The sequence below is a fragment of the Pseudonaja textilis genome, chromosome 4, assembly GCF_049901715.1.
Source record: "Pseudonaja textilis isolate UNSWEBS1 chromosome 4, rPseTex1.2, whole genome shotgun sequence".
In the NCBI taxonomy this organism is placed as follows: Eukaryota; Metazoa; Chordata; class Lepidosauria; order Squamata; family Elapidae; genus Pseudonaja; species Pseudonaja textilis.
In genome coordinates this window covers 30,470,373-30,490,853 of record NC_141993.1, presented here as the reverse complement: position 1 = coordinate 30,490,853, position 20,481 = coordinate 30,470,373, and the positions used below count along the sequence as shown (strand labels likewise).

Genomic DNA, 20,481 nt, shown 5'->3' with positions numbered 1-20,481 from the left:
CAATTTGGAATTTTTAAATCCATATGTATGCATGCATGTATGTATGCATTGCAAGAGAGAAGTACCATGTAGTATGTCTTACAAAAAGGAATTAAGAAATTATACAGCATACAAGATTATTGTGGACAAAATAAAAAGCATTCTGTACACCTGGTGTTGTATAAAAAATAAAGGTGGGATATCAATATAATAATAAACAAAAATAATAAATAAATATCTAATAGATAAATTAAGATCTACTATATGATCCTTAAATAATTATGCTGGGAAGAAAGTGCCATTGAAATCACTGTGAAAAAAATCTCATTTTTTTCTGAATGGATTTTCTTTTGCTGTTTTAAGATAATCTGATCAATTTCAAAAGAGATTGAAGGCTGCTGGGTCCTGGCTAGATACATTCTGAACTTAATGGTAACCAGGATTATACATATGATTGTTCTCCATCAAGAGCATTGCTGTGTCATTCTTAATTGTTGCTCTTGCTGTTGTTTAATGCCATATAAATATTGATTGCTTTTGCTCTGTCACTCCAGCTCATCTGCTGTCTGACAAGCAGTTCAAAGGCTCCTATGAATGTCAGGAAACAGAGAAGCCTAAAAAAACATCAGTAAATGATACAGAACATCTTTATGCTGAAAGCAATCAGCCTCTCCCCAAACTCTACCTATAAAAGATTCATTATTATAGACATAAAAGAAGCAAGAGACGTACAAAATGAAAGAAATCTACAATGTAATTTCAAAAAAAAATAATAACAACCTTTCTACTATGTACAAAAATCAGAATTAGATTAGATTAATTAGAAACTGGGTGCCCATTAGTATAAATCTAATGTGAAGACTTGAATCTTCTCCCATTCTTCCCATGATCACAGATCTTCCTTTGTTTCTCTTTGTGTCTTGTATGGACCCCATCACTCTGAATGGGATAGGCTCTCTTTAAAAAAAAAGAAAGAAACACATTTACACTACTTGCTGGTCCCAAAATTGCAAATCTCAGCCAACTTCACAGTAGCCTTGGTGCCATCTGTGGATCAGCTTTGATTTCACTATATACCTGTATATCCTAAGGATGAAGCCTGTGCAGATTGACCTAAGGCAGATTAACTATAATTCACACAGTTTTACTAGTCACTATCACCTCCCATTTCCAAACCAGCAATACATGCAATATATCCTTTGCTATTGTTCAGTTGTTATGTTCTGCCCAACTCTTTCTGTTCCCATGGATCACAGCACACCCAGGCCTTCCTCTCCTTCACTGACTGCTAGAGTCTTGCCCAAACTCATGCCTACTGCACCCATGACACTATCTAACTATCTCATCCTCTGCTGTCCCCTTCTCCTTTTGTCTTCAATCTTTCTCAATGGCGGGATCTTTTCCAGGGAATCCACTCTTTGCATTTGGTGGCCAAAGTATTTATGCTTCAGCATCAGCATCTGTCCTTCCAAAGAACACAGAATTGATTTCCTTTGGAATGAACTGATTTGATCTCCTTGCAGTCCAAGAAACTCTCAAGAGTCATTTCCAGCATCAAAATTCAGCAGTCAGTCTCCTTTATATATCCTAGTTCAATTGATTGAATCAAATAATAAATATCAATTATATTGTGACAAAATATCTCCAGGATGAGCTGTTCCCAACCAAGCCCTTCAGATCTTCCACTTGCTCATTCACTGCCTCTGTAATTAAGTCTATGGTTATCCTCTTTTCCTCTTTCCTTCCACGTTTCTTAGCGTCCTGGACTACTAAATAGAACCAAGATTTTACATGATGTCATAATTTGACCCTGATCATCTGTCACTTCAATGAAAACTCTGGATTAATTTGTTTTATGATCCATTGTTTTCTTAGCTGTCCCTGTTATTCTCAGGATACCTCCCCCAACATAGAGTTCAAATGTGTCTATGCTCTTTCTATCCTTCCACAACTTCTTCAAAGGCCAAGTTTTGCTTCTACAGACTATCACAGAGAAATCGTTGTCATGCAATTCTAATCTTCAAAATTCCAGAAGCATCAAGACATCTAAATAGGCTTTCAATAGGCTCCAAGGCTTTCATTGCTGCTCTACCAAATGCTAGTCAGAGACATATTTCTTGACTACAGGTTCCTTTACTGTTGATAGTCAATCCTAAAAAGCAGATGCTACCTGCCATCTCAGAATCTTCATTGTCAGTTCTAAAGTCTGTCATTGTACCTATCATCATTACTTTTATCATCTTTATATTTAATCTGAGTCCCATGTTTTCACTGTTCTATTTTCATTAATGGAGCTTGCAGCTCATTTGCATTTTCAGCAAAATACTTTCATCCGCAAAGCACACATTATTGATGTTTCATCCCCAGGTATTAAAACCATGCTTATCTTCTTCCAAACCAAACTCCTTTGACAGACATTCAGCATATAGGTTAAATAAACAAGGCAAGACTATATAGACTTGTCTCTCTCCTTTGTCAGCCTGGATCTAGTCTGAATGTCCATATACTATGGACTGGGCCTTCCTGTCTTATGCATAAATTTTGCATGAGGATAATAAGATGATATGGGATTCCCATTTTCTTAAAATATTCCACAGATTGACATATCCGACTCATATGATTCCTTTGTATAGTCAGTACTTACTGACCTCTTTCTTTCTTTGCTTCTTTCTTAGTTTCTTTTTCTTTCTTTCTCTCTCCCTCTCCCTCCCTCCTTCCCTCCCTCTAACTTCACTTCCTCTCTCCCTGTCTCCTTCCTTCCTTCTTCTTTTCCTCCCTCTCTCCTCCCCCTCCCTCCCTTTTTCTTTCTTTTTTTCTTTCTTTTCTATTTGGTTTTCCCAATTTCCCAATGTTCCAATGTGCATCAGCAATAATATATCTCTTTCTTTGGCCTTTTTAAAAACCAGTGTGAACCTCTGGCATCTCTCTTTCTATGTAAACTACACTGAATGATTGTAAGCAATATTCTACTGGAACATTAATAATATTGTACAACTGTTTGCACATTCTTTTTAAGTCTCTGTTGCTTGATATTGATATGTAGATTCCAATATGTAGTCTTCCAACGTGTTGCCCACTGTTTATTTTTCCAGGTTGCTAGTATAATGAGGTTAGTGATTCTTCTTCTCTTGAAAAATCAGAAGTGTACATTTAAAACTTCTTGAGCTGAGTAAGTAGTGAATTTAGTTCAAATCAATTATTTAATTTTAGCAAATAAGGAGCTGGATGGAGAGGTTACAATAATCTTGCAATGGTTCCATCAATGAGCATTCTGATGGATTTCTGAACAAGTTGCTTTCTGTATAGATTGTTATATTTCCACTTTGTGTCCTTCAGTGTCTTATAGATATTATTATAATATTGCTTCTTGTTTCTTCTAATAACTTTTGATAATGAGATGGGTGGCATATATATTTAACAAATAAATCACTCTCTAAAATTATTTGTCAAGTTCTTTCCTGTACCTTTTAAAAGCTTGATGTTTAATCACATCAAATAATGTCCCACAAGTTGATTTCTTATAATTTTGTCTTAATCTGGTGGCGCAGTGGTTAGAATGCAGGATTGCAAGCTAATTCTGCTGACTGCCAGAAGTTTGATTCTTACCAGCTCAAGGTTGACTGAGCCTTCCACCATTCCAAGGTCAGTAAAATGAGGGGCAATATGTTGGGAACAATATGCTGATATTTGTAAACCATCTATAGAGGACTGTAAAGCAGTGTGAAGCAGTATATAAGTGCTATTGCTAAGTGCTATCTCATTTGGGAACAGCTTCAGTAGTTTAATACATCTCTTTTGTAAATCAAGATAAGAAAGTTTTCCATATCTGATTTATTCTGTTTGTATGTCCTCTTTAATTATTGAGACATTGTCTAGTTTCAAATGTAAACCCATTGTAGCACCTTTTTCCATTTTTGAATATACAGCATCATTTTCTGTATCACTCTTGTAGTCTGGCATTTTTTTAAAAAAATCCATCTTCAAATCCAAATTCAAATCCAAAAATTGTTTTCCAAAAATTAAAGTTCTTCTATCTAATCCTTAAACATATTTAAAAAAATTCATCTAGACTAGGAGTTTCTCCTGACATCATGAAGCTTGGCTTAACTTCCAGTAACTCATTAACAAACAACTTCCTAAAGAAGTAGACAGCAAATAGACAAAACCAGTATCCCTTAAGACAGGGTTGTCAAACTGGCAGCCCATGTGCTGGATGCAGGCCACTCCCACCCCAACTCCACAAAGGCACTAAAAACATCATGATATGTCATGATGCTATCAAGTTTGATATCCATGTCTTAGAAAGTACCAAACTGCAGCTTAGGTAGGATAGTTTTTCCTCTAGCTCCCATAGCTCTCAAATCTGCTGGAGTTTTCTATAGAGCCTTGAATGGAGCATCTTTGATATGGAAAGGAGTTCTGAAGAGTCAATCTACTGAATGGCTTCTCTTTCACCATGGCCATCATTCAGTTCACCATTGCTTTCCTGAAAGTCCTATTTTCACTAATACTCAAAATCCATATCAATTGGGTGTGGCTGTCTAAAACCCAATGGTGATATACACACACTGATTTACAAGCAACAGTAAAATTGGGGATGAGTTGTGGCCTCTTGAGAATTGTTGTTCAATTTGATGAAAGTGAATGTTGATGTCTTCGTGGTTTGCCTTTAAATCTGACTAAATTTGGAAGTATTTATCTGAAATTTCAAAAGCTAAATGGACCCATTGAATTCATTAAGAAACATGCCTAAGGTCTTTGTGGAAGATACCTATAAGATGCCTAGCACTGTTGCACAGAATGTAATTTCTGACAAGCAGAAATGTAGCAATATCTTAAAGAAGATCCATCGATTTTCATTGTAGAAACCAAAACCATAAAACCTTCTCTCCTCTGAAAAAAAATTGGATTTTTTAATTACATTAAGCAACTATATGTTGAAAACAAACATGTTAAAGTGGTCACAAAGCAGAAAACTAGTTTAATATTATTCAGCTCCCTCTAATAAGTTATTTATGAAACTCAAATTAGAAATAGTGTTAACAATAGTAAATGATTGCTCCCATGGTTCAGCAACATATATACTTAAGGCAGTGCACCTTCAATAATTTAAAGGCAATAAGCTTGCCAAAATTGAAGGAAAGGGAGGGAAGTATCCTCAACTTTCTTCAACATCATTAGTCCTTATTTTCAGTTCTTTGCTTTATTAGTGGTACAACAGTTTAGATGTTGCACTGAACCAAACCCTCTATGCAAACCTACTTCACGGTTGAGAAAAAAAATGGGAGGGGGCAGTTAATTATGTAGGCTTATTGTGAACTCACAGAAGAAAACTGTAATCAGAAGCTTATGGGACTCATATTGTAGACCTTCAGTTCTAAGTATGACATGTGATGAGTGACAAAATTTTTGACTGAAGCACCTATCTAAAATAATTATAGATTTAAGATTGGCCTATCAATCAAACTGATTTTTGGAACCTACAAAACACAATTATTCACTGTGAATAAGGAATCTTGCTTCATTTTTCAGTTTATTCTTTGCATCTGGATTCTTTCCTCCTTGATTCTCACTCCTGTTGTTTTAACTTTTAATTGCTTCTGTGATCACACTATATGGAAACCAGCTTCTGAATCACTTGAAGAAATATGTACAGATCCAGATTTACTATCTTACTATCTATCTATCTATCTATCTATCTATCTATCTATCTATCTATCTATCTATCTATCTATCACCTATCTACCATTGATCGATTGATCCATCCATCCATTACCATCTTTGCATCTATAACACATTTTACTGTAATCACGCTTTTTTTTTCCTGTGATATATCAACCAGTACAGAGCAACTCATACACATCTCACAAGAAGCATCACAATGCAGCCATACATACTATCTCATTAATATTCTGAAGCCATAATGTGTTTGGCACAAGTTACAATTGAGCTGTCAGTGTAATTGGCAACAGTTAATTAATTGGCATTCTTCAGATGAAATAAGATAAGCCTTCTCCCTTCCCTTCATTTTTTAAAAGTGTTTTGTCAGTGTCGATCTGTGCATCAGCAGCATAGAGGGAAAACAAAAATGAATTTAAGGAACAAAAACCAGTAGCAAATTTGATATTTGGCTCTAGTTAAACTGGAATTCAGGAATCAAAAACAAAGAACAGTAATCAAGGAACCATAAAATGATTCTAACTTTTCCCATTGTGATAGAAAAGGATTTTATTTCATTTTTCCTCTAAAGCAACAGAAAGTCTTGCAATGGGATGCAGATCTATTTTAGAGATCATTGCTGTGAAATAATAACGGAGGAATTGTCAAATTGTCAATTGTCCTTTCTTCTGTCCAGTGGACTGAAACCTCTCTGTTTTCCATTGACAATTCAGTCCAAGGCAGAAGGCATCTGAGCGAATTTGTCTTACTGGAAGCTTCTTCTATAGTTATTGGAGCTACTGTAAGGAACAGTCAGAACAGTTGAAGTGCAGTGATGTGGTCATTTCATTTCACTTTTGTAAATAAGGCCACGTGGTTTCATAAAGCATTGTAAAGCAAAGCAATGAGGAAAAAATAAAAAGAGCAGCAGCAGCCCCTCTCACCTGGCCATAATTCAACTCAAAATGATGTCAAACAAGTTCAAAAGTATCCTATAAATGAGGCAGAGAATAGGAAACCTCTTTCATGAAAGAAAAATATAGAGAAACCAGAAAATCTGTTAATTAAATGTATTTTCTAGCTTTATAATAAATGCCTTACAGTTCATACCCTTATCATCACTAACACCTGTTAACCCTGAAGCTGACCCGACTGAGCCTGTTTTGAGGCTTCAGGGGTGCCACAACTGGAGCTAAGGGATAGGGAGGGGGGAGCAGAGATAACTGGGGTTTGTAGCCAAAACAAAATTCTTTCTCTTGGGCACCAAGGACATTCCAGCAAGTGCTTGGAAGGAGGGGACTGAGGTCACCTAGCAACTGGACTGTATCCTGATTGGACCATGTGACTGATTGTTTTGTGAAAGTGAAAAACTTCTGTTTTTAATTAGGTGAAAACTGGAGGAACATTTACAATCGGTTTTCACCAGCCTGTGCCAATATGGCATATTCAATAAAACTATTATTTGAAGAGTATCTGCCTTGGAGTTTTTTTTGCTGTGGATATATCATTTGGAACCCTGACAATTATAATCTATTCAAACCATTATTTTTCTTATGTGGCAGAAGACACACTATCCATTCTCATTCTTCTGAAGGCCTAGCCCAGGTGTCAGCAACCCGTGGCTGGAGCCGCATGCGGCTTTTTGGGCCCTCCTCTGTGGCTCCCTGTTGGGTGATCCCATCACTGGCTGGACCCATCCCTTGCCCTCCCCTCCCAGTCACTCCTGGCCTGGCCTGAGAAGGTAAAACACAAAACAGAAATGAGAGGAAGGGATGGCGGGGAGGGAGAGAGAGAGAGAGAGAGAGAGAGAGAGAGAGAGAGAGAGAGAGAGAGACCCATTTCCCACAGAAAACACTGGGAGCCACAAAACCTGGGTAGGCATGGCAGGTGGGGTGTCATGTGACTGGGTGGGAGTGATGTTGAGTTGGCCTTTCCCACCCAGATTTTGTGGCTCCTGGTGTTTTCTTTTCTGTGGGAAACAGGTTCAAATGGCTCTTTGAGTGTTTAAAGTTGCAAACCCCTGGCCTAGCCCTAGGGCAATTGTTAGTCAGAGGACATAGTTTTCTTCCAGGTCTGAAATAAAACTGTCGAGATGGTTTACCAGTGTGAATGTAAAGATGCTCAGAATACTTTTTAGAAGCTATCTTTATTATTAGAACCAAATTGAAAAATTGGCCAAAAGGGGACCATTGAGCACATAATGTGACGGCTTCACTTCATACTGAGCCTTAATCAAGTGTTGACGGATATTTCTCCAAATCTTAAAGCTCTGAAAATCATTGGTTCTCCACTGGGGGCTAGTAGTGACACTGATCAAGATCCCCAAATCTCCAAAGAGACTCTCAAAATCTATTATAGTTTATAAAATGAAATTTAGGGGTAGGATATCTTCAAGTTATTCTCTGAAAACACATAAGCCTTTCGAAGCCTGCCCATATCCTTTGTCTATTAAAATAAATGAAATTTGGGGAAAACTATAATCAAACTTCACTGCTTTCAAGGAAGAAAAGCAATGTTTTCAATAGCTGTTCATCTTGACACATAAATACACTTATTTTACTTAAAACGTGAAGTGACAAGTAAATTTAAAGACTATATATAATTTGGTGAATGTCACACTGAATGAGAAAAGGTCACTAATTCATAGCATGTAAAAAGGCTACATCTAAATTACCATATAATAGTATGATTCATTGGGTAGTTGCTAATTTTTCTGAATTGAATAAAGTCTGAACCACTTCTCCCCTTCTAAACAAGTTATATTGATTAGACAGAATGTGGAGGGGTACTAGAATATTAGCTATGCTTACCCCATAGGTCATTCCTTCCCTGCCAAATAATTAAATTTGTGCAGTGTTTGACAGTTTCTTTTATCTGACAGAATATAATGATTCATTACTCTTTTCTGCAGAAAATTAAAAGTTTCTCCTTCCACGTCATTGGCAACTGCCAAATCTGGCATTTGCCAACTTTCACTGCTTTGTAATGAATTAGCAGTCTTTTTTCACTCAGTCAATTGCTACTTGAAAAAAGTTTTATTGTCATAAAAAAGAAAATTCTCTACTCTCAGCTTCTCAGTATCCTTAATTCTATATGTATAAGCCCACTACACTGATTGTAGGTTACTTAATACATTGAAATTAAATGATATTTTCTGCTTGTTCCTCTTGTTATCCTTTTTCATTCCCCACAATCAGGTATAGAGATATATAGGAACAATTATTTCTGCATAACTGCCAAGGAGGACAAATAAAATTCTGCACTGCAATACTTGTAAAATTTATTTTTATATGCATCAGGTTCTGCAATGCTACATCTCTGAGCATTGAGCATCCACAAAGCTAGATGATACTAAGAGCCCTTATTCCCAATTGAATTAAATTTAAAATATAGGTAAAATATAGGTAAAATTTCAAAAATTAGTCAAGATTTTGATAAATCTCTTGATACCTAAGGCAATGTTGGTATTCCTCCTCAAGGTCACTGAAGGTTTTGGAATTATCTGACAAAATCATAGAACATGTCAGGGATAATCCTGCCAAAATCTTGTGGAATTTATATCATTCTTATTCAAGCATCATGATTGGTCACACAGTCATCCAGGTTATTTAGATTTGATTTAGCATTTTTATCCATCAAGTCCTTCCCATTGGACTGGATTAGGCAGGTGTTGTTCTTTGATAATGTTAAAGAATGTAAGCTTTTCCAAATAAAGCTGCCTTTTGCAATTGATTAAGGTCAATGCCAATGTTATTCAAATGATGCCCCAAATGCTTTGGGATTGTACCCAAGGTTGGTACTAGCTTTGCTTTCTTTTAGCACATAGTCATTCTGCTTCTTTTTGCAGGACTTTAAATTTTGTGATCCAGTTCTTTCTCTTTTATTCTTCTGCCTCCAAGTATGACCAGAAGTTTTCCCCCACCCCTTATTGGCTATTGTTAAGCTGGAATATCATAGGGCAGGAAGGCAGGTTCTTATCTCTTTGAATTCTAATGTTTGAATTCTTTACTTTAGCTTCTTCATTTTCTATTACTTTGTCTATGTTGAAGTTCTACCATTTCTGGCTTTCAGGACAATGGTATTTCTCACAGATATTTCAATGCAGCATTGTTGCCACTTTGTGATTTATTTATTTATTTATTATTATTTGTATTTGTCAATTGCTTACAAGATAATAGGTATAAGTAAAAACATAGTTATGAATACATGGATACATATAAGAAATATATGTATATATATTTCAATACATGTATGTATGTATGTATATATACATATCCACATACAAATACCCGCGAAAACATACATATATATATATATATATATATATATATATGATGTTTTCAGGGTATTTGTATGTGGATCTTTGTTATTTGGGTTTTTCCCATGTAAATTGGAAGTATCTAGGCAACATTTCGATGAAGTCTCATTCATCATCTTCAGGCTTGTATCTTCGACTTTGTGCTTCTCAGAGGTGTTTCTTTGTGCTCTGAGAAGCACAAAGCCGAAGACACAAGCCTGAAGATGATGAATGAGACTTTATCAAAACGTTGCCTAGATACTTCCAATTTTATGTGGGAGAAAACCCAAATAACCAAAGATAGATAGATAGATAGATAGATAGATAGATAGATAGATAGATAGATAGATAGATAGATAGATATGGATCTTTGGTTGTTCGGGTTTTCTCCCACGTAAGATTCAAAGTATCTAGGCAGCAGCGTTTCGATGAAGTCTCATTCATCATCATCAGGCCTCTGTCTTCGGCTCCTTGCTTCTCGGAGCACAAAGAAGCACCTCTGAGAAGCACAAAGAAGCAAGAGCCGAAGACAGAGGCCTGATGATGATGAATGAGACTTCATCAAATGTTGCCTAGATACTTTGAATCTTCTGGAGAAAAACCCGAACAACCAAAGATCCACATACAAATACCGTGAGAACCTCAGAATATATATATATATATATATATATATATATATATATATATATATATATATATATATATATATATATAATATATATATATATATTTCATATATTATATATTTCATACTTCTCCAGAGCCCAGGGGAAGCTGTTTTCACCCTCCCAGAGGCCAGGGAGGCCTCTGGATTCTTGGAAGGGCAAAAAATGGCTTTCTGAAAAAAAACAGACTGGCAAGAGACATTCCCTCATATTACCTATGTAATACCACTATCAAGAGTTACCATCTACAAGAAGATGTAAACAGACACAATATTTGTGATATATTTTAAGCTTTGAAGAATGTAGCCTTCCTGAAGCTCTGCATCTCATTCATCTGCTCCCCATTAATTTCACCCATTCAAAACAACAGCAACAATAATAACAACAACCCTTGAATCTCCTACATTAAAAAGAGGTAACAAGCTGTGCATTCCTGAAAAACATGTAAGGAAGCACTTTTCTCTTACTAAATAAACATGAGGCAACAGCATGATATGGCTATAAAAGGACAAACGATTAACTTGTAATTTCCAAACCATACAAAGTAATTTTAGCTCTACTTTATTTGTCAATAGTGATATCAAGAAATAGGCAGAAATATGAGACTTCTAATTTGACAGCAGATTTTCCAAAATTATTTCAACAAGTGCAATTTTGTTTCTTGCGACCACCTGGAGATGTACAACCATTTGTATCATCCATGGTTATACGTGATATTGCCTAGTAATGGTTGTTATTGCTAACAGACCATGGGAAGGAAATTTATCATTTTTACATTCAAATTGGAGATAATCAAATTAGCCAAGGTGGCTTTCCACTTTCTTTCCATATGACTCTTTGAAGCTTTCAAGGAAAAGTTCACGAAAACAATTATCAGTAAAAGTAATTTGAAGTTGAAACCAATTACCAAAATAGTTCCTGAATTTCCTTTCAATGGATATGTTGAAACAGAAGCTGGATGGCAAACTGTGACACTTGCTTTGAACTGGATTCCCCAAATAAAGTCAGAGTTGAATTCAATGGTCTTTCATCTCTATGGTGCTAAGATTTTAGAAGCAGCTTACACAACTTCGATCCGTGTTTCTCCATTTTGTCAGGTTGAAGAGGTGTGAACTTCAACTCCCAGGATTTGCTGGCTGAGGAATCCTAGGAGTTGAAGTCCACACCTTTTCAAGCTGCCAAGGTTGAGAAACACTGACTTAGATGATGCTATCTCATATTACACTTCAAGAACAATGTGCAATATGGCATGCCATTTAAATTTTCCCTTGGTGAAAAATACTTTCTAAATGGAAAAAATATTCTGACGTTTTAATATCCCATCACAGTTTTACACATTCTGGAGTTGATACACATTTGAGATGATTGTCACTGAAATGCTTGCCTCCAGACAAGTTCTCATACTAACACCATCATGAAGGAATGTATATAATTCAAATGTTATTTATTTATAACTAACCTGCAGTCGGTTGAGGTGTTAATACCACTGTAGGAAAAGGCCTGGGAGCAGTGGCTGGCCTAGATACTGCCACGGCTACTTGATTTGTTGTAGCAAGAGGCTTTTCATGTCCTTGGTAGATTCTTAGTTCCTTGGGATGAATCCATGTTGAATCAAGAGCAAATGTGTTGTTCAAATAAATCTGCACAGAATATATAAAAAAGGAAATATATCTCTATACTTTAAAAGCACAACTACAATGACATGGGAAAATACCGAAACAAAGCTGAATACCATACATATAGATACCCGTGAAAACTTAAGAATATGTGTGTGTGTGTGTGTGTGTGTGTGTGTGTGTGTGTAAAATATTCATCCTTGGAAGGTGAAGACTGAGCTCAAACATTATTTCCAGTTAATGTAGACATGTTTGTAATCTGTCCTATACTACTATAAGAGACATATCAGAGATGTATTAGGGAAAGATAGTTTCTAGAGGATTTTAGAAGACTTTCAGTCTTCCCAATCTTTGGAAATATTTTCAAATGAGAAGCAAATAAATTTCCATCTGGAAACAAACAAGCTTAACGAAAGGGGCGACATAAAAAAAATAGTAAATAAATAAAATGGTAGTTCTTCTTTTCTGGCCAGAGATGTCTGCAGAATTGAAGGCTTTTACCAACATGACAAAAGCAGTGTCAGTGATATGTGTGTGTGATGACAGGCAGACAACAGCACAGGGTTTTTTTGTTGTTGTTGTTGCAACAATGCAATACTGCTTTTGTCACTTGCTGGCAGACCCCTATTTCTGGCTTCTACATTTAGGGATCTTGATTGTTTTCAATATTAGAACATGTCTTCATGATCCATAAAAATAAAATTGACCTACAAAGGTGAGCTAACTAAAAGACCAATTAAATTTAGCAAAGCCTGTTTTTAATTTGGTTAATGTAAGCAAGGATTAAAAATATTTGGCTACAGGATGCTCTATTAAAAACAATGGAAGCTTTTTCTTGATGTTGTTAAGGTACATGTACTGATTCAGATCAATATATTGATGTTAGATAATAAATGAATCTTAATTTCAGGCTTTGAGCCAAATGCCAGTCTGTCTTTCAAAAGAAAGCCTGCAATGCCACAGAACAAACTCTTTTTGAAACCATATATACAATCAGAACCCGATGTTCAAAGAAAGCAAAGCCACTAAGCATGTACAAATTCTCAAACCTATTTAAGACTGTTATTTGGATTTCAGCCTTTCTACATGGACTAACATGTTAATTCGCAACATATAAAATATTATTAATGAATCGACATAAGATAAAAATATGCCAAAATGCATAAGAAATCTTGATGCTGATCAAAGTTTATTAACTATTAGCTACTGGAAAATATTTTATGAAAATATAGTATCAAGAATAGGTTGGCAAAATGATGGATTCCTGTATTGGCTATGAATAAAAATGATCCAAAGGTATCCTAAATTATGTTCTATATACAGACTATGCTGGACTGTTATTTCCTATTACAAGAGCCTTGTTGCCTTAATCTGATAGATACAGTATGTTAGAAACTAAGTCATCACATTATATTTTTTTAGTTGAAGTTCAGATTCAGATGGAGATGAAGTTGTTCTAGTTTGATTCTAATGAAACATGTCAAACGTTTCAGAAACTGTTTTGGTACACATGTACCAGTTCAGTTCTGGTTCCCATGAAGAATTTAAATATAATGCTCACTACAATGATAATTGTTTTCAAGAAGAATGGATTGGTGAACACATTCAAAACTGTCATTGCTACACATCCTCACATGTTATGAGTCTTTGAATTGGTATATGGACCATCTTTTCTTTTTCAGAAATCAAGCTGGAATGGACCATCTTTTCTTTTTCAGAAATCAAGCTGGAATGGACCATCTTTTCTTTTTCAGAAATCAAGCTGGAATCATCTTCTCTTACAGTATTGACTTACTTTCCGCCCACATTGGTGAAAAGCACTGGCACATATTTCCAAATTCTTTCAAGACAACTGCATGATTATACCCATGTAGTCAAACTTGTTTCAAAAACCTCTTAATGCTTATTGAGCAAATTTACTAGGCACATTGAAGGACCAAATTCTTTGCAGTATTGATCACATATTGGCAGACTCTCTTTGATATCTGTTTAGATGCTATTATTATTATTAATGGTATTATTAGGTTCAGTGCAATAATCTAGGATAGTTCACTGATGTTTCTATTACTTGATCCAAGACTGTTGATTCTAGTTGCATACTGATTACATACTTTTATCACTAACATCCTCTCCTGTCTGTCACTCCAGAAGTAGAATACCCTATCCAAACCATAGAGGGATGCCACTCTTTTAGAAACAGCACTACAGCGTGCAATGAAAACCAGAGTAAAATCAGAAAAGAATGTTTAACAGTTAATTTATTGAAATATAGTAACTAGGATTCATCTTCAAGTAAAATCACAATTAAGCCCCTTCAGTCTCTCTATTAATCATTCATCGTTAGAGGGGATTTGAGAAGTCTTCAGACTGTTCTTACAGATCAAGTTTCTCCTTGCAACTGAAAGCTCTTCAGACACAGCATTGCCTAAGCTGAGTTAAGGGTTTCTTCGGATATCCGGGGACATAGAGAAGTTGCATCATTTTGTAATTATTATTATTGTGTTGCTGCAATGCTACCCAATAGTTGCACTGTCCCATTCCACCACAGATATGCTGTTGATGTTTTTGCTACTACAACTACACATGTCTTTAGATCAAACATTAAACTTAGCCAAGTCAGCAATATCTTTCAGCTTTTGACAACCGCCAACAAACATGGTGAAGAACAGCAACCTGTGTGTACACAAAATGGCATTTTTCCCTCTTGAAAAGGGATGAATATTTGTACAAACTTTGGAGGATCTTTCTGCTTTAAAATAATCGCAGGTCTTTTATCCACTTCCTAGACCTAAGCTGTTAAAAGGTCAAAAAAATAAAATGAAACTATTTAAATCTTTTTAGATCATTTGTTGGGTTGAAGTTGCTTTTAATTTTAAAGTATAGCTGTAGTTTTATTTTTATTCTGTTTAAAGGAAGATTTTCAAATCGCTCTGTTGGGCTGAAAAAAAAAGATTATATACATACATACATATATACATACACACACACATACATACATACATACATACATACATACATACATATTCAAAGTTAGAATGTTTGTTATTCTGTTTTGCTATTAATAGTAGTTGCAAATTTAACAGTTCTCAAGTTTAATATTGAATGTCAGACCTGTTGCTATTTTAATACAGGTACTCCTCAACTTATAGACCACAATTGAGCCCCATATTTCTGTTGCTAAGTGAGACAGTTGTTAAGTGAATTTTGCCCCATTTTACAGGCTTTCTTACCATAGTAGTTAAGTGACTCACTGCAGTTGTTAAGTTAGTAACATGGTTGTTAACTGAACAAGGATTCCCCATTGATGTTGCTTCACAGGAAAGTTGCAAAGGGTGATCACATGACCCCAGAATACTGCAACCCTCATAAATATTATAGAATATAAAACATAGAATAATAGAGTAGAGTTGGAAGGGACCTCAGATATTTTATAGTCTAACCCTCTGCTTATGCAGGAGACCCTAAACCAGTGGTGGGATTCAGCTAGTTCGCACCACTTCGGGAGAACTGGTTGTTAACTTTCTGAGCAGTTTGGTGAACTGGTTGTTGAAAAAAATCATTAGGCTCAGAGAACCGGTTATTAAATTATTTGAATCCCACCACTGCCTTAAACATTTAATCTCCAAAGCACCTGAGTGAAAGACAAGAAGCAATGGGTGGAAAGTAATCAAGGAGAGAAGCAACTTAGAACTAAGGAGAAATTTCCTGACAGTTAGAACAATTAATCAGTGGAACAACTTGCTTAAGTTGTGAATGCTCCAACACTGGAAATTTTTAAGACGAGATTAGACAACCATTTGTCTGAAGTGCTGTAGGGTTTCCTGCATAAGCAGGGAGTTGGACTAGAAGATCTCCAAAGTCCCTTCCAACTCTGCTATTGTATTCTAATCTATTCTTAATTTTAGATTCAGTATTTTAAGTACTGTATGCACAGAAAGGTTTTTTGTTGCATCATTAAAGCAGATTGGGGTTATTTATAATTTTCAGGCATTGCTATTTGCAGTCTTCAAAACAGTAGAAGTAGAACTTACCTTGCAATTTGGTAATCTCTTTTCTACCCAACTTTTCCCAGAATGTGGTAGAGCAGTGGTAGTATACACATGAGGAAAAAGAGGAACAAATTCCACAGTTGAGGAAGGTGAAAATCCAATTACTGGAGATTGAGCTCCAAACATCCACTAAAATAAAGTTTTGGAACAGTTAGAATCCTCTATATTAAAACATATTCTATAGCACTTGCAAGGTTTTTTTTAATATTTTTAGATCTTCATTTATATTACAAGACCACTTAAAAACATGCCATATAAATCCATGTAGATTCTAATGTTTTTTTCAGAACATGAAAGGGTTATTAAAATGTGTGGTTTCGAGAACTGAACTATTACTGCTGTTTATTTATATAATAATGGGACAGTGCATAACTCATGATGATGTATGGCAATTGATCAAACTTGCCCATCATATGCAACATGTTGGAGGTAATGTTACATTTGGCAAATGTAGCAAACCAAGAGAAATATCTGAATCTGAGTAAAGCAGCAGAGATGTATCCATTTTCATCCATTATTCAGGTGCAGATGAAAATTCCATTCATGGACAATCAAGCACTTAATGAGAGATATAAAGAAATGGAGAAATTGTAAGGTGGAGGAAAAGAGATTTAAACTTCTTTTAAAAAAGTAAAATGTGGATAATAGAAAATATGAGTTTAAAAAAATCCTTCTGTTTGGAAGGATTTTACACAATCGATTTGAATTTATCTCTAACCATAACTTCATTTTAAGTCACAAGTCCCCTGTGTAATGCACAACACCTTGACTTGGTTGCACAACGGATTGAGGAGAATTACATGCCATGAATATGGCTCTACTGTTACAAATATAACCATGAAAAAATGTACGATTTCATTGATTTGATGGATCATGATAAGCCACAGGTTATCTCCCTGAACAGATGTAGCAGTGCCTGCTTCATATTATAAACTATTCTTACTGTGAAATTTCTGAAATGATTTTTTTCAGAAAGCAGAAAGCAATTTTTTTCAGAAAGCAATATTTTTTAAAAATGAGCCAATGACAGCAGTATAAACATACTGTTATCCAAATAAAATGATTTAAGTAATCGAATAAATAGACAAACAAGTTGTTTTTCATACAAAAGAAAAGCTTTTTATGACTGAAACATTCATCACCACTCTTTCTTAACCTTGCATTATCATGAATGATCAAAATGTTCATTTGCTTCAATGCAATGACATTTTTTGTAATTCTTCATTTTTTTTTTAAAAAAAGGCCTTCACTCACTGCCAAGCTTCGTTTGTACAGTTTATTAAGTGCCAGCATATGTTTCTAGCTGTTTTACTGAAAAGCTGAAAATAATCCAACAAATTTAGATCTCATAATATATAAATGAAATAGCATCAAACCTATGTCTGAGGCATTGCAAACAACAATTCCACAATTAGTATAGGTAAAGAAATCAAATGTTCACATTTAATTTTAAAGGCAAATATCAACCACCTATCACTATTTTAAAATTCACATTACAATCCTGATAAATAATTGAAGCCTTCATTAAAAATGCTAATGAGATATATTGGTTAAATTAATATTTGATCAAGATTAGTTACTGTCTGCTACTGAATGCTACAAACATCACATTACTGGAGATATTTGGGGATCACAGCATTTTTATATATAAAAATGACCAATATTGTCTCAGTCAACTCAGTCAAATCAATGGAAAAAAAGGTTGCCCTAATAAGGAGATTCATAAGTAACCACCCACACTCTTCCATTATTAAAATAAATATTTTGCAGATTTCTATACATGAAGGGAAACACAAGTTTCTAGTCACTAAATACCTCTAGTGGCAGCATCCTGATATAACAGCTTCAGGGAGATAGCTATGTGACAACCTATCTTTTAAATCAGCTCCGTTCTGAAAATTTCTTAAGAACTGGGGGAAAATACGTAAAATGTGTTGCTTTTCCCAAAATTCACTAAATGAAAACAACAGCAGAACCTATATATTAAATAGATAATGTAAGATTTGTTTAACCTTGCAGCAAAGAATTTTAACGAAATATTAGAATAATATTTACCTTGCTTTTATTGAGATGAGTTTAATGCAAGGTTCCAATTTATTTTGGTGGGAAAACAGATATTTCACTATGAATTTTAACAGGTCCTAGTGATTATTAGCTCTTTGTGAACAGGAATTCATCTGCAGTAGGCTGGTTCATGTCGCTTAGGGGTTTTTTTTCATTGGGGATTGGCATAGTAAACATTTCCAAATGCTGTTGTTTATTGTAAAATTCATCTTCCTGCTCTTTGGAAAAGTAAGATAGTATTAGCAGGAATTGTGTTTAAAGGAAAAGATCTTAGTAGGAAGTTGGTTCAAGTCCATTATTATAAATTAGCAGCAAACAACCCCTCAGTATCAAAAGACTGCAATCTTATTATGAAGGCAGTATCTTTGGGGAATATGTTTTCTACACATGTGAGGTAAAGAATGTGGCGTTGTTTATGTGGTTTAAGAGTGGAGATTACAAGCTCAGCATAAGCAATAAATTCTTATTAATACTTAATGTAGCCTCTCCTGCGCCAGGATTTTTAAGTCTTGTAGAAAGAAGGCACAGCTCTGCCGAAGCAGAGACTCACGTCCGCAAGTCAGAAAAATAAAGCAGACAACTTCAGCACCACGGCTCTTCGGACAGCGACTGAAGTTGCATCTGACGTTACATATTCCCTACGCATCATAAGGTTATCTTCAATATTTCTTTTTTTCCTACTGCCGTGGCTTCTCCTTTCTTTCTTTCTTTCTTTCTTTCTTTCTTTCTTTCTTTCTTTCTTTCTTTCTTTCTTTCTTTCCTTCCTTCCTTCCTTTCTTCCTTCCTTTCTTTCTTTTTGTGGTGTTTTGAACGAATTACACGGGGATGTGGGGCAGACCTCTGTAGTCTCTGGAAGTCAAGAAGCGCCTACCACCAAAACCTTCATCCAAGAAACCAGAAAAGCACGGAGCGGCGATGGCTATGGTTAAGTGACCAAAAGACCAAAAAAAGAGGAAAAGTCGCGTTCCTTACCTGTCCATTCAGAAACGGGAGCTGGTGAACGGTCGAGTGGTGCTCCGATGCCATCAAAGGCACAAAAGGATCGCAGGGAAGTTGCCAGCTCGAAACCCCCTGGATCAACGGGGCCGGCGGCAGGGGAGGTGGGAGAGGAGGAGGAGGCGAAGAAAGCAGCAGCGGAGGAGGTGGTGGGGGGACTACCCCGGCAGCGCCTCCGATCCGAAAAAGCCCAGACGCGCTCGGGACCATCCAAATCCAATGAGGTGCTGGCGGTTCCGCATTCCCGGGCCACAGGAGAGGCTGCTGCCGCTTGGCTCTAAGCACTGGGCGCATTCTACATCTTACAGTACGACCCCACCGCTCGCAGGGGGGCGCCTCCAGCGAAGGCAAGCAGCGGCAAAGGATTGGATCCCAGGCAGCTGTGGCAAGGCGGCGATGCCCATCAGTGCCCTCGCTCGGGAAGAAGGCTTCGAGCGGAGGCGGAGGAGGCGACGGCGGCGGCTCAGGAGCCGGTGAGGCTCCGACTTCGTTCTGTGGCTCTGCTCGGAGCTCCTCCCCCTTTCGCAGCCCCTCCTGCCTTGACCACACCCCTTCTGCCGCTGCCGCTGCCGCTGCAGGAAGCCCAAAACTAGAGGAGAGTCGCAGCCCTGCTGCAATTGCCTGGCTGGCGAAGAGAACCTTCTCCAACTTCTTGCCTTCTCCAGCCCAGGGCGCAGGCGGAAGGCGACGGAACGAAGGATCGCAAGAAAGCGGGAGGGGATTCCGCGGAGAAAAAAAGAGAGGCAGGGAGGGGGAAAGGAAGGACGGTGGGGCGGGGAAGGAACGGAACGGTGCGGGAGAAAGAAAGGAAGGAGAAACAGGGATGGAGGAACAAGGAAAGGACGGTGTACGAAGGTGGAAAGCAGGGAGTACCTTTGATGGAAGGGAAAGTACTGAGTAAGCCAACGAGGCAAAGAAAGCAGGAAAAGAAGAGATAAAGTAAAGAAGTGAGAGAAGGGAAGGGAAGGGAAGGGAAGGGAAGAGAAGAGAAGAGAAGAGAAGAGAAGAGAAGAGAAGAGAAGAGAAGAGAAGAGAAGAGAAGAGAAGAGAAGAGAAGAGAAGAGAAGACATAAGTCAGTCAGATGTCTCCTAATCACATGCAGAATTTACCATCTACATATCAATCTCTTATTCCTGGGAAGGACTTACAAGGCAAT

General features: G+C 36.6%; 1 protein-coding gene across 3 annotated transcripts in view; it reads right to left on the bottom strand.

The window, feature by feature from the left end:
- The window catches only part of TCERG1L (transcription elongation regulator 1 like), a 177,945-nt gene extending 158,122 nt beyond the window's left edge, over positions 1–19,823 (bottom strand). For all 3 annotated transcript variants that reach the window (XM_026710607.2, XM_087932519.1, XM_087932520.1), the window contains exons 1-3: positions 19,301–19,823; positions 16,247–16,393; positions 12,059–12,239 (exon numbers count right to left, since the gene is read on the bottom strand). In XM_026710607.2, coding sequence (XP_026566392.1) covers positions 12,059–12,239; positions 16,247–16,393; positions 19,301–19,618 — 646 coding nt within the window. In that variant the 5' untranslated portion in view covers positions 19,619–19,823. The remainder of the gene's footprint in view (positions 1–12,058; positions 12,240–16,246; positions 16,394–19,300) is intronic.
- Positions 19,824–20,481: the final 658 nt, after the last annotated feature.